This window comes from Macaca thibetana, chromosome 14 (genome assembly GCF_024542745.1).
Source record: "Macaca thibetana thibetana isolate TM-01 chromosome 14, ASM2454274v1, whole genome shotgun sequence".
NCBI classification, from domain to species: Eukaryota; Metazoa; Chordata; class Mammalia; order Primates; family Cercopithecidae; genus Macaca; species Macaca thibetana.
This window is the reverse complement of record NC_065591.1, coordinates 21,722,715-21,736,488: the sequence shown is the minus strand read 5'-3', so window position 1 is coordinate 21,736,488 and position 13,774 is coordinate 21,722,715. Positions and strand designations below refer to the sequence as shown.

Sequence of the window (13,774 nt, the reverse complement as noted above, 5' to 3'; positions counted from 1 at the left end):
GGAAAATATTGGTTCCTGAATTTTGCAGATCTTCCAAATGTTGACACAGTATCAAAGATAATCACAATTGTTAATATTACCTCCAATCTTATCAGAAAAGTTTTTTCTCTTAAGCTGATGGGGGTGGATACAAGTTTTCCAAAACTCTTATTTTCATTTAAAAACTCAAATTTTATCATGGACAGCAAATATTGTTGCTTGTTTTCCTTGAAGTGACAAACTAACCTCATTCATTTTTGAGAATATGCCTGCCAAATTCAAATAAGAATCGTTTTTCTGTCAGTTGTTCTTTCATATAAAGTGGTGTTGCGTGAAAAAAAGGGGCTAATTCAGCTCACGACTCAATTGCACAAATGCTTTTCTTCAAGACAGCCATTGTATTAGGAACACAGAAAAAGTGCTTCATGCAAACCTTCCATTTTGTCACACAGAACATTAAAAAGATTTGTACTCAAATAGAGATTTAATAAAAGTAATGATTTTCACTGCTTCATCAAGGGGTATTTTTAAATGAAACTGATTTTTTTCTTTTTTACATGTGAAGAATACAATGACTTCCAATACAGCAAGGTGCCACTGCTTTGATTCTTGTTTAGGTTGTAGCAGTTTTACCCACCCTTGCTTTTCTCAATATAGTGAAGAGGGCAGAGAATATCAGTATTTTATACTCTTCAGGGATCATGGATCACATTTTGAGAACCACTACATCAAAGTATTTTTGGGTGCTGGGCATCATGTCAGCAATTTAATCTAAAATGATTCAGGGGAAAAAAGTTACTTGTAGAATATATGCAGCTTTCCTGGTTTGAGATTATTTCAAAATTTAAAAAACAACATGACCTTTCAAGTGTTGAAAACTGATATTTGTGAGAATAATTATTTTAAACTTCAGCAATATACCAGTAAGTTCTTGTACAGATTGGATAACTTAATGTTATTTAGTAGTATTCTTGGCATATAGTCGATGCTCAGAAATTGATAACTGTATTATTACTCCTGTTTTGTTGGTAGAATGTTAACTATATCTCTATACATTTTATATGGTATCTCTGTGTCTTTTAGGGAATCTTAGGGTCAAAATGACTTGTGTCAAGTTCTTATTCTTTGTTTGTTTGCTTTTTGAGACAGAGTCTTGCTCTGTCGCCCAGGTTGGAGGGCAGTGGTGATCTTGGTTCACTTCAGCCTCCACCTCCTGGGTTCAAGTGATTCTCATGCCTCAGCCTCCAGACTAGCTGAGATTACAGGCGTGTGCCACCACGCCAGGCTAAGTTTTGTATTTTTAGTAGACGCTGGATTTCAGCATGTTGGGCAGGCTGGTCGCGAGCTACCGACCTCAGGTGATCCACCTGCCTCTGCCTCCCAAAGTGCTGGGATAACAGGTGTGAGCCACCTAGCCTTGCCTTCAAATTCTTATTCTTTGTTCTGAAAGTATAGGAGAACAGATTGTGTATCAACTGCCTTTGCTTTTATTTTGTATTAATATGTAAAAACTATGCTATTTTGATACATGAGGGTGTTTTCTGTGTTGAACAGAAAGATTGTTATACTCTTGACAAAATATTGTTGAACTATATCTAAGTGTAAATGGCAATGAAGTAAATACCTGGCTGGGTGCAGTGACTGACACCTGTAATCCCAACACTTTGGGAGGCCGAGGCGGGTGGATCACCTGAGGTCAGGAGTTCAAGACCAGCCTGGCCAACATTGTGAAACTCCATCTCTACTAAAAATACAAAAATTAGCCGGGCATTGTGGCAGGTGCTTGTAGTCCCAGCTTCTCGGGAGGCTGAGGCAGGAGAATTGCTTGAACCTGAGAGGTGGAGGTTGCAGTAAGCCAAGATTGCACCACTACACTCCAGCCTGGGTGACAGAGCAAGACTCCGTCTTGGAAAAACAAAGATACTACTACTAATAACAAAGTAAATACTCATTTCAATAGCTATTTTAAATTTTATGGTGAGTTTTCTGCCCCAAAGTTCCCTTTTTTTAAAAAAAAAAAAAGAAACAAAATCAACTGTTAAGCTTCTTTTTTCTAACTACCAAAGTGGGAGATCCAGACCTTTGAAAAGAATGCTTTTTTCCTGTGGCAAGATTTTACAAAACCAGAGTGGAATCTCGTAAGAACAAAGTGACAGGTTAAAATAAAAAGAGGTTACTTTAAAAAAAAATTAGCTCAATCAGCATTTTTAAAATAAAGGTACTGTGTGATATTTGACTTCTAATTAACTTTAGCAATCTTTATGCGTGAAAGAAGAAGGGAGAAATAGTATGTTGGGTTACAAGAATATCTCTTTTTGCTTTCTGACTTGATTTGTAGGTCACAGTTATCCTGCATGGAAAATTGGTCAGCTCTGGCCCAAATCTTCGTAGTCATTTCCTTTTTCAAGCTAACAAAGAGAGAGAAGCAACTTACCTCAAGGAAAGACTCGTTTTACTAAAAAATAACAGAGAGACACATTTCATATGATTAAAAAAATGCTGGGACATAATCACAGGAGCATTGCCTCATATGCAGAACTAGAAAGACTGTTTTAGCTATAAAATGTGACGTTTCATTAACTCAATTTCTAAAGCAAATGTATAAAACCACTGTGTTCTCTCTCTTCGTAGAGCTGTTTGTCTGCTCAGTTGTAAAGTCCTGCAGGCTGTCACTCAGAAGGCCCTCCCAGCCCAGCCTGCCTTCCTCTTCCCACTGCTGTCTCTCTCTCCATGGGACCCTCCTCTCTCACGGGACTAATGAAGCAGCTGCTTTGTTCTCTGCCTGCCACCTGTCGCTTTTTATAACAAGCTGTGTATCTTCTACTCTGCCACTGTCATTTCCTTCCTCAAAAAAAAAGAAGTGTGATCTTGTAACTTCTCACTGTAATAACCTCTCCTAAGTAATTATAACACACAGGAGGAAATAGAAACTTGTTATAGGGCTGATTCCATAGGCCTGTGACTTGAGCATTTGCATGGGGCCCCATACTTAGAATGGTCCATACTTGGTTTACTGCTCTGCTGTTGCCATCTTGAAATTCTTAATAACTTTTGAACAAGGGTGTCCTACATTTTTATTTTACACTGGGTCCCACAAATTAAGTAGCTAGTCCTGTTTGTTATCTTGGACCATACAACCTCCACCAACTCTCATCTACAAATTTTCTTTCCGCTTCTCTGTGTACACCACATATGCCATCCACGGAGATTCTTAAAATATGCTATTCGTTTTCTGTGCTTTCTGTTTTTGCCAACATCTGCCCTTTCTTGGTAGGGCCAATTCTTACTCTTCACCAAAAACTCCACACAAATGTTACCTACTATGTAAAATAGCACTCTGCAAGAATGAGTTGCTTTCTCTTTGATGCTTTGTTTATATTTATTAGAGCAGCAATTGGATTTACACATATCTCCTTCATCCAAATATAACCTATTTGAGGGTATTTGTTATCGTCCTCAGGGTGAAGCCTGACACATGGGCACGACTTAGTATGTATTTCTTGAATTTACTCAATCAAAACATTTATTGAGCTCCTATAAAGTACCAGGTACTGTTGGGCTTTGAGTATACAGTAGTAAAGAGCAAAAAACAGGCACAGATCCTGCCCTCATAGAGCTTACAGTTTAGGGAGTGAGATGCTTTGCCAGATTGTAACTGGCCGTGCTCCTGATTAAATGAATGAGCACATGGGCCTTGGTTTAGAATGGGAAATCTTTTTGTCTCTTTGACTACCAGTGGTGGTGGAATATTATGATCCCTAGAGTACTGGGAATTTTGCATTTGGAAGCTGACCCAGGTCATTTGGTGACATTAAAGAGAAGGGTGGGCCAGTCATGGTGGCTTCACACCTGTAATCTCAGCACTTCGGGAGCTCATAGCAGGCAGATCACTTAAGCCCACGAGTTTGAGACCAGCCTGGGCAATATAACAAAACCCCCAAAATTAGATGGGCATGGTGGCATGTACCTGTGGTCCCAGCTACTTGGGAGGCTGAGATAGGAGGATCTCTTGAACCCAGAAGGTCCAAGCTCTAGTGAGCCATGTCCACACCACTGCACCGTAGCCCGTGTGACAGGGAGAGACCCTGTCCTACTGCCCACCGCCCCCTCCTCCCAAAAAGAGAGAGAGAAGGGTGACTGTCAGCAAGGTTCCCAGGCTTCTTTCATTAAATCTGAGATACCATTGATCATGAAGCAACGATGCAGCTTATAACCACCAAGAAGGAAAATTCACCAATTAAACTGACTTGCCATCAATTATGAAACACCTTGATTTCAGAGATGAAAAGTGAATTAAAATGTACACCTTGGAATAGATAACATACAATAATTTAAAGGTTAATTACAAGCAAATTGAGTCAAGGAAATACTTGGACGCTAAAGGCAAGGCTAAAAATAGTACATCATGACCATTGATTCCACGGATGATATGGTAATGAATCACTTTTTAAAGCAGAATCAGATGTTCATGTCAGCTTGAAAAAATATGCAGCTGATGCAAGGAGGTAAGAGTTAACAATACAGATTATACCTACAGCAGCCTATGCTATTAAGGAAAAAACAACTATTTGTAAAGCAGCCATCTTTGTAGATGTTGCCAGATAGAGAAATGCCCCCGTGTCTGCAGGGGATATGTCACAAGATCCCCAGTGAATGCTTGAAACTGTGGATAGTGCTGAACCCTATATACCTATATATGCTCTTTTTTTGATCTGATAACCAAGAGAGCTACTAAGTGACTAAAGAGTGGGTGGTGTGTACAGCATGGATATGCTAGACAAAGGTATGATTCACACTAAGAGCACGACAGTGCAAGATTTCATCATGCTAATTAGAATGGCGTGCAATTTAAAACTTATGAATTATTATGGGCCAGGCACAGTGGCTTACGCCTGTAATCCCAGCACTTTGGGAGGCTGAGACAGGTGGATCACCTGAGGTCAGGAGTTCGAGACCAGCCTGGCCAACATGGTGAAACCCCGTCTCCAATAAAAAATTCAAAAATTAACGGGCCGTGTTAGCAGGCACCTGTAATCCCAGCTACTCGGGAGGCTGAGGCAGGAGAATCTCTTGAACCCAGGAGACGGAATTTGCAGTGAGCCGAGATCACGCCCTTGCATTCTAGCCTGGGCAACAAAGAAAAATGCCATCTCAAAAAAAAAAAAAAAAAAAAAAAAACCTGTGTAGGGTGGGTATTGTTTTTTGTGGTTTTATAGGCTAAGAAATGGTATTCTTGAAAGTTCAAAGGCTTGAGTGAAGGGCCTTAGGCCAACAACCAGTTGAGTTGGCACTCAAGTGCAGGGCTTCTAACTGCATCCCAGGCTCTTCCAGTGAACTCTGCTTTCGTATCGCTAGCAGTAGCATCTTGGAATCTTAAGTGTTGTAATCTTAAGAATGATGTTTTGGGCCGGGAGCAGTGGCTAATGCCTGTAATCCCAGTACTTTGGGAGGCCAAGGCAGGCGGATCACCTGAGGTCAGGAGTTCAAGACCAGCCTGGCCAACATGGCAAAACCCTGGCTCTACTAAAAATACAAAACTTAGCTGGGCATGGTGGTGGGTGCCTGTACTCCCAGCTACTTCGTAGGCTGAGGCAGGAGAATCATTTGAACCTGGGAGGCGGAGGTTGTAGTGAGCTGAGATTACGTCACTGCACTCCAGCCTGGGTGACAGAGACTCTGTCTCAAAAAAAAAAAAAAAAAAATATTTTGCCTTTTTCTCCCCTCAAAGATAAAATTCAGATACTTCTATGGACCTTTTGCTTACCAAGTGCAGAAAAATCAACATTGCTATATGAAAATTTCTTCAAGAGTGGTTTGTCCAAGAGTTTACAATGCCTGGACCAACTGTAGAACTCAAAGCTTTCAAAAGGGTGGGGCCTATTCACGTCCTATCAATAGAATAGTTTCACGCAGCATAAGGTTTTTATTTATTGCAGGTGTTTGTTCTAGTTAAAGAGGCTATAATGAAAAAAATATAATAACCTTGGCTTAAAATAAAGAAATGCTTGGTTTGAGTTAGAATCCTGATGAGCTATGATTAATTTTTTGGCTTGACTGAAAGTGGGTCTCTTCATATGAGATTAAAATTGTCATGAATATTTTTCCAAGGGCAACATAAAAAAAGGAAATAGACCATTATTTGTGTAGCATCTCTGTTAATTGTAATTAAATGGGCCTTTAAAAATGGAGTCAGATCAATTATTCCCTTTTAGGACACAATCACCTTCTCCAAAGCCATATTAGGCAGGCTTTCTTTGTTGGGGGTTGTCTCACCCCAAGGGATAGGGATGTAAGGATAGGTAAGGCCTGGGAGTTGTGGGGAAAAGAAGACAGGAAAAGAAGGGAAGTGGAGAGAAATTGGTTAGGGGACTTCATTTTTTTCTTTTTCCCCTTAAAATTAGAGAAAGTACAAAAGACTTGTCTTGCATCTTTTAAATCTCTAAATACTGTAAAACATAATTTTATGTGAAAATGGAGAGCTTTTTTTAAAAAAAAGGGTGCGAGACATTTTTATGGTTACAAACTGAATTTTATGAATTTAGATTTAAGATGCTAAAATTGGTACGCATTGAATATAGTGCTATTTCTCTAAGAGTCTCCTCTCCCCAACTCATTATCTTTTTCCAAGACTGGAATAAGGGAGATTGGTCCGTGACTAAAATATCCTCAACCTTCATATATGTGCCCCTGAGCCAAGCTCCTGGAGTATTTTATTCGTGAGATGGGATGGTTTCTAAGCTTTCTTATAACTCTAAAATGTTTGAATTTATATGAGAATGATAGTCCAGACCCATGTATGACAGATGGAGTAACTGAACTGTCTCTCAATTTGTCCTTTTTTTTTTTTTTTTTGAGAGCTGGAGTCTTGCTATGTTGTCCTGGCTAGTCTCAAACTGCAGGGCTCAAGTGATCCTCTTGCTTCAGCCCCCAGAGTAGGTGGTACTACAGGCGTGCACCACCGCACCCCACTCTAGCTTACATTTTAATATGCCTAATATTCTGTCTTATACATACATTTCTTACCAGCATGTAAGAAATGTAATTTCTGTAGGGAGGAATTCAAGAAGTATTGAGAAGATGATTTTAATGAATCTGCCGTGTTGGCCTAGCTTTATTTACTCATTTAACAAACATTGAGCAGAATGACCTCTGCTTTATGCCAGACATGGTGCTAGCTGCAGGGAATACAAAGATGACAAAGAGTGCTCCCTGTTTAAGAAACAGACTCTTTGCTTAATATATTAAGTGCCTCGTAGGGTTGTATAGAAGGTCTCTAGGAGCACAGCAGAGAGTGGAAGTAGCTTTACCTTGGAGGAAACGGGAATAGTGAAAAATATGTCCACGGATGCGGTAACATGACTTGAATCTGAAAGAATGTTATAAGAATGTTATAATAGGCCGGGCGCGGTGGCTCAAGCCTGTAATCCCAGCACTTTGGGAGGCCGAGGCGGGCGGATCACAAGGTCAGGAGATCGAGACCACAGTGAAACCCCGTCTCTACTAAAAATACAAAAAATTAGCCGGGCGCGGTGGCGGGCGCCTGTAGTCCCAGCTACTCAGGAGGCTGAGGCAGGAGAATGGCGGGAACCTGGGAGGCGGAGCTTGCAGTGAGCCGAGATCGCGCCACTGCACTCCAGCCTGGGCAACAGCGTGAGACTCCGTCTCAAAAAAAAAAAAAAAAAAAAAAAAGAATGTTATAATATGGAAAAAGTGAGGAACGGTGATATGACAGGAATTTCATAATGGATAGTACCTGAAACTTACAAGGGAAGGCAGGCTGTTTATTTGGAGCAGATATAGGGACAAAGGAGTGTCAACATATATATTTTGGTTTTATTAATAGAAAAAAAAAAACACAAATAACACACAACTGTATATAGATTAGACTTCTTTTGTAACATTCCCAGATTAATATCCCTAGCCACCTAGGGCAAAAATTTGAGGAAAGTCCTTCTAAAATCTATAAAATTATTCTTACAGAAAGAGAAATTTAAAAGGAGATGCCAATTTGTTGAGCAAAATGAAAATGATAATGGCCAGAGCTGGAAGTACGATAAACCTAAGGCCATTCTGAATATATTTATCACCTTTCTTGGCTTGCACCTAAAAGTGTGTGAGTTTTAATATTGAGAGGTGTTTCAGCAGCATCTTGAGACTATTGCAGGGTTCAGTTCCTTTTCTGTCAATTCCAGACTTGACCTTGAATGAATTCTGAATACTCTGTGTCGTAAACGGCAGTGTGACTGTAGGAGTGGGGCACGTGCTCTTGCAGGTGATGGAATGGTTTGAGGCCAATGACAATATTCATTATTCTATGGCACTATTGTTGTAAATAATATTTGCTTTCTGCTTTTCCACAATTGTAGTTATCTGGTTTTCAGTGGAGCAAGTAGATAGAAAGGGAGTGAATAGTATCAGTGTAGCTTAGCTTCATTCCCCGCTTTTCATGCCAGAGTTGCATTTCTGCCTCCATTTCTAGTTAGTTGACTGCCTTGAGTAGTTCATACCAGCTTTTTTCTTCTTGGTGTTTGGTCTTAGCCACTGGGCTGAGAGGCAGTTGGTCAAGACCATCTGAGAATTATTTTCATCTGAAAATAAAGTTGGGATGGGTCATGACTGTATATATGTAACCACAACTGTAAGTAGTGGGATGCCAGCTCATACAATTTCAAATACCGACAGCTTGTCAATAGGCATCAATAGTACTGCATATCTGTATATAATGGTGTGTACTATTCTCATCATGGAATTCTTTAATTCTTTAAGAATTTGCAATCACAAGATTTTACTGTGAGACATTTAAACAAAACATTTGAATAAATGGAGAGCCCGGAGGAAATGCCACATTGTCATTCTTTAATTGAAATGTTTAATGCAATCCCAATCAAAACAGAGACTAAACAGGTGAGGATAAGCAATAAATTTTTAAAGAAGAAGAACAACAAAGTAGACTTCCATTACTAGAAACATTAAAACCCATTATAGATCTAGAATAACTAAATCTAGGGCATTGTGAAAGAACAGAAAAATAAGATAATAAACAGACTATACTTCTGGAATCAGAATCTTGTAGGTACAAGCTGTCCAATCATTTTAAACGTTCACCTGGATCAGCCATTGGATGAGGATGCTATGGAAAGAGCGTGATCCTGGACAAGGCAACTCTGCAGCTGAGGCTGACACCCAAAAGCTTTCTGCTGGTGATGCTCCCACAATTAGGGCAACATCAGTTTCATTGAAGGGGCGATTGTGTGGCTCATCTCATGTTCATTGCAACCTCCAAATCCAATTGTTTGTGCATCTTTATCCCACACACTTGTAGGATATTGATTTTAACTTATTTCAACTCCTACTCTGGAAAACAGAGAGAGGCTGCGTCATTTCTTAGACCTTTGTAGTCAGTCAAGGATCAGAGTTCCAGAAGTACTACTCCAAAAGCTTTGGTAAGGTGCTTATTCTTCCCTAGTGGTGGGCTGTTGGAGAGTGGTAGACTAGTGGTTTTATGAAAAAAAACAGGTTGGGGAGGTGTGAAGGTGGAAATGAGGGCTGTGTTATGGGTATCTGGTATCTACTTCTGTTTCAGGTGCTTAATTCACCCTTGTGCTGATGTTTAAAGTTAGAGGATTCTTGTCCATTTGTCTTGCCTCCTGTTGGCAGGGTCACGTGCAGGGTGATAGGCTATGGGAAGGGGGAAGATGCCTAGATTTACTTCTAGGCTGGTCTTCAAGCCCCAAGTTCAAGTCTCCTGAGTAGCTGGGACTACAGCCACACACCATCGTTCTCGGCTTTTCCTTTGTAACATAGGCCAGCTACCTCCCACCTTAGCCTTCTAGAACCCCCCATTATAATTCTTATTCAATTGCCTTGGCCCAGAAGGAGACAGTTCCTGTCCTATTCTTATATATGCACATCTATCTTTGATTGACAGAACTCGATGGTGGAGGTGGAGGCAGTTCATAGATTTCCGAAAGCCCACCCACCCATGCCCCTGGTCAGTAGCATGCACGTACCATAATCCTTGGAAAGGAAACGTGGTGGGAGTCTGCTGGATTCTTCTGGGGAAATTTTCTCTCTATAAAAGGGACATATCACAGAGACATACGATTTCTGCCTCCAAACACTGTTGTTTGCATGCGATGCATGGAATGGCAGTGGCCTTCCAGAAAAGGAGCCAGCCTAAGGGAAAAAAGAGGAGGGTGGAAAGATCCCAGATCATTTGTGCCATTGTTGAGCAACTAAACAAAACAGAACCAAGTCCTTGTCTTCTTGAAGCTTAATTTGAGTCAAGACGTATAGACAAGCATGTACATTATTAAAATACACTACCTAGCATATTAGAAGGTAGTAAATACAATGGAACAAAATCAAGCAGGGAAGCGCATGAGGAGTGCTGGGGAGATGGTTGCATTTATTAAAGGGTGGGCAAGGCAGGCTTCTCTGAGAAGGTAACATTTGCTCAAGGACCCAACAGAGACAAGGGATGTGGAAGAGCATTCCAAACATAGGGAATGGTAAGTTTACGTTCTGAGTGTACGTGGACAACATTCTGTATCTAAACAACTGCTAGGATCCCCTATGGCTAGAACTGAGGAGCAACGGGGAGAGTAGCTGGAGGTGAGTTCAGTAAACTCACGCTGTTTATTAGGCTGTTGCCAACGCCTTTTGGCTCTTACTCTGAGTGAGATGGAAATCTCTGGAGGTTTGTGAAGAGGTGGGTATCATGGTCTGACCTATGTTAAATAGGAAAAGCCGGGAACGATGGTGTGTGCCTGTAGTCCCAGCTACTAAGGAGACTTGAGCCCAGGCTTGAGACCCAATCTCTTAAAAGAAAAAAAAAAAAAAAGGAAAGGCTCACAATAGAGGCAGTGAAGAAAAGTTGTTTTTTAAAAAAGGCAGTGTTCACTTTTCAGTTAGATTTTCCAGAATCTATGATTCTGGGAAATCTAGGTATGAATTCAGATATTTTAATTAACCTGAAAAACTTGTACCAGAAGCCATTTGCTTATCCTAATGTGAATACAAAGAGCTTGCTTTGTTTCAATACTAAATAACATTCTTTGTAAAAGTGTCATTGAATCTTTTTAGCAACATATCTATACAAAACTCTACAATGTAAGTATGTACATTCATCTAATCCTGTGAGATGCAGAAGAGTGAATTTGGTTCAGGAGTTGTGAGGTGGCTTTTATTGATAGAAAATTTCCTGAATGTCAATACATAATACTAGTATGGAAAAATGCTTTGCTTTTCAAAATAAATAGATAAATTTACGTTATGTTATTCTCGAATGAAGTTTTTCATTTAATCAAAGGTATTTTTAACCTTTTGTTTTGGGGCTTTTTGTTTTCCCTTGTGAATCTGTGGCTGTAACAAAATCAGCATTCTTTATTTACTGGTGGTAAATTCTGTGAAATGTTAAAGTAGACATATTAGACCAGCTATTGTGAAATTATAGCTCTGTGTCTAATTTCCCACTACATGAGCACACATATAACTCATTTTTATTAGAACAGTAAGTATACCTTTAACACCAAATAAGGTATTTTCTAGGTCAATTCTTCTTTTCAGTTTATTCGTGGATTTCTACCTAGGGTCAGTACTTTTCACTGAGTCTGACTAAGGATCAGATCTCTCATGAACCAGCTCTTTAGTTTTAGACAGAAATCCTTTTAGGTCAAGAACAGATACTTCCTACGAGGATTAATCCCGCATACTCTGTGATGAGCTGACACTGACTTTGACTGAAGAAAGATTTATTTTTGGAAGCAGGATTTTAAAATTAATTCTTTTGAATTCTCTGCAAGTTCTAAAGAATAAGCATTCCTAGCTCACTGGACTTGGCTAAGTAAACTGAGTGGAGATGGTTGAGGAGAGAAAGAAAGTCTAGCCTTTATGGACTGCCTTCTGTGTACCATAGGTATCATGTGAGCCTCACGTCATTGGTTAGGTAGAATTATCTTCATTTTCGCAAGAGGATGCTGAGGCTCAAAGAAGATGTGTGACTTGCTTAAAGTCATTTTGCAAATATGTGTGGAAATGAAATTGGTGCTCATGTCTGTGTGACCTCAAAGCCTGTGCTATCTCTTCACAGGGGCTGACTAGTGAAGGCAAAAGTAAATACTGTACATTAACTCAGATGAGTTTTGTTCCTCAGGGTCTCATTTCTGAAGCTATTATTTTCATCAGCACTGTTTGGACCTTAATAGACTTGTGTAAAGTAGAACACTGAGGTGTTTCTTGGGTCACTTTATGTCTTTATTACTGTGCATTTTGTGTGGATTTTAAAATGTAGTGATTATTAACTATTAACCAAGTTCCCAAATTATAATAAGATCCTCTTCATTTTATTTCCGTTGTGATAAGATAGACTTTTTGTTTTAATGTATCACACTTTAAAATATTTTACAACATGAAGACTTCTTCCTGAAGTTATAGAGCACCAATTTACAATTAAAATCACAAAGCCAGTGATATTTAAAGAGTATATAACTTTATGATATGAATCATGTTTTATTATTTGTACCTAAGGGTCTAAAAGTAGTTCTCATTATTGATTTACAAAAGAAGAACTGATTAAGGAACATTGAGCCAGTTCTCTGTGACGACACTGGAATTTTTATTGCAGGACTAATGTGTTGACCCTATATCATCTCTCATGGTCCTATATCTCTCATGGCCCTATATCATCAATCATGGTCTCATGATTGCTTAAATTTATCCTGGTCTAAATTTTGTATCAAATTGGGGGGGTGGAAACGTCTGAAAGGATAATGCTATCAAATGCCTTAATCTTCACTGCCATGTACTAATTTTCCTTACTCTCCCCATTTGTGTTTTCTTTTTCCCTAGAAGAAAAATTCAAAGTGGAGACAAGAACCATTGCTGTTGACTTCACATTAGAAGATATTTATGATAAAATTAAAACAGGCTTGGCTGGTCTTGAAATCGGCATCTTAGGTTTGTATTTTGGCCACATTTATAGATTCTTCTTATATTTATTATTTGACTTTATGACTTTGGATGTTAAGTGGTAAAATGACTAGTGAGAAAATTGTATTATGATTACCTAAGACATTATTAGTGAATAATATCACTAGATGACATGATACGTTTGAATTTGTGTTTTTAGTTCTGTATTGACAACATACAATTTTGGTTATTTTCCTTGTTATTTCTGTTATTCTCTGTGTATATTTAGATATACAGTTGTCCCTTGGTATCTATGGGTATAGGTTCCAGGACCTCTGCAGATGCTCAAGTTCCTTATATGAAATGCCTTAGTATTTGCATATAGCTTATGCACATCCTTCTGTATATTTTAGATCATCTCCAGATTACTTATAATACCTAAAACAATGCCTACACATCACTTCATTTTCACTTCATTTGTGCAGATTTAATGTGTAGACACGCTGGTAAACTCAAGTTTTGGTTTTTGGAACTTTGTGGAATTTATCCCCCCCAATTTTTTGATTTGTCTCTTTTCTCCCCAATATTTTTGACCCGCTGTTGGTTGAATCCATAAATGTGGAGCTCACAGATAATAGGACTGATGGTAGTTATAGTGCAATAATCCTTTAAGGTGGATGGTGCTGACTCATTTCCATATAGTTGAGGAAATGAAGGCTTAGAATAGTTTATTCAGCCTTTTGTTCACTATTACCCCCCGAGAAGACTTTTTAGAGATTTCTCCTAATCCAACTCTCATGAAATTTTAATACCAAAAATACACTGTATATCCAATAATGTACTATATGTATATCTCTGCTTTATAAAAAAAAAATACAAATAAGAT

At 39.1% G+C, this 13,774-nt stretch overlaps 1 protein-coding gene across 1 annotated transcript in view; it reads left to right on the top strand.

Annotated features, from left to right (window-relative positions):
• HSD17B12 (hydroxysteroid 17-beta dehydrogenase 12) overlaps positions 1 to 13,774 on the top strand; it is a 168,507-nt gene that overhangs the window by 99,593 nt on the left and 55,140 nt on the right. Inside the window, exon 4 of the mRNA XM_050758246.1 lies at positions 12,829 to 12,936. Coding sequence (XP_050614203.1) covers positions 12,829 to 12,936 — 108 coding nt within the window. The remainder of the gene's footprint in view (positions 1 to 12,828; positions 12,937 to 13,774) is intronic.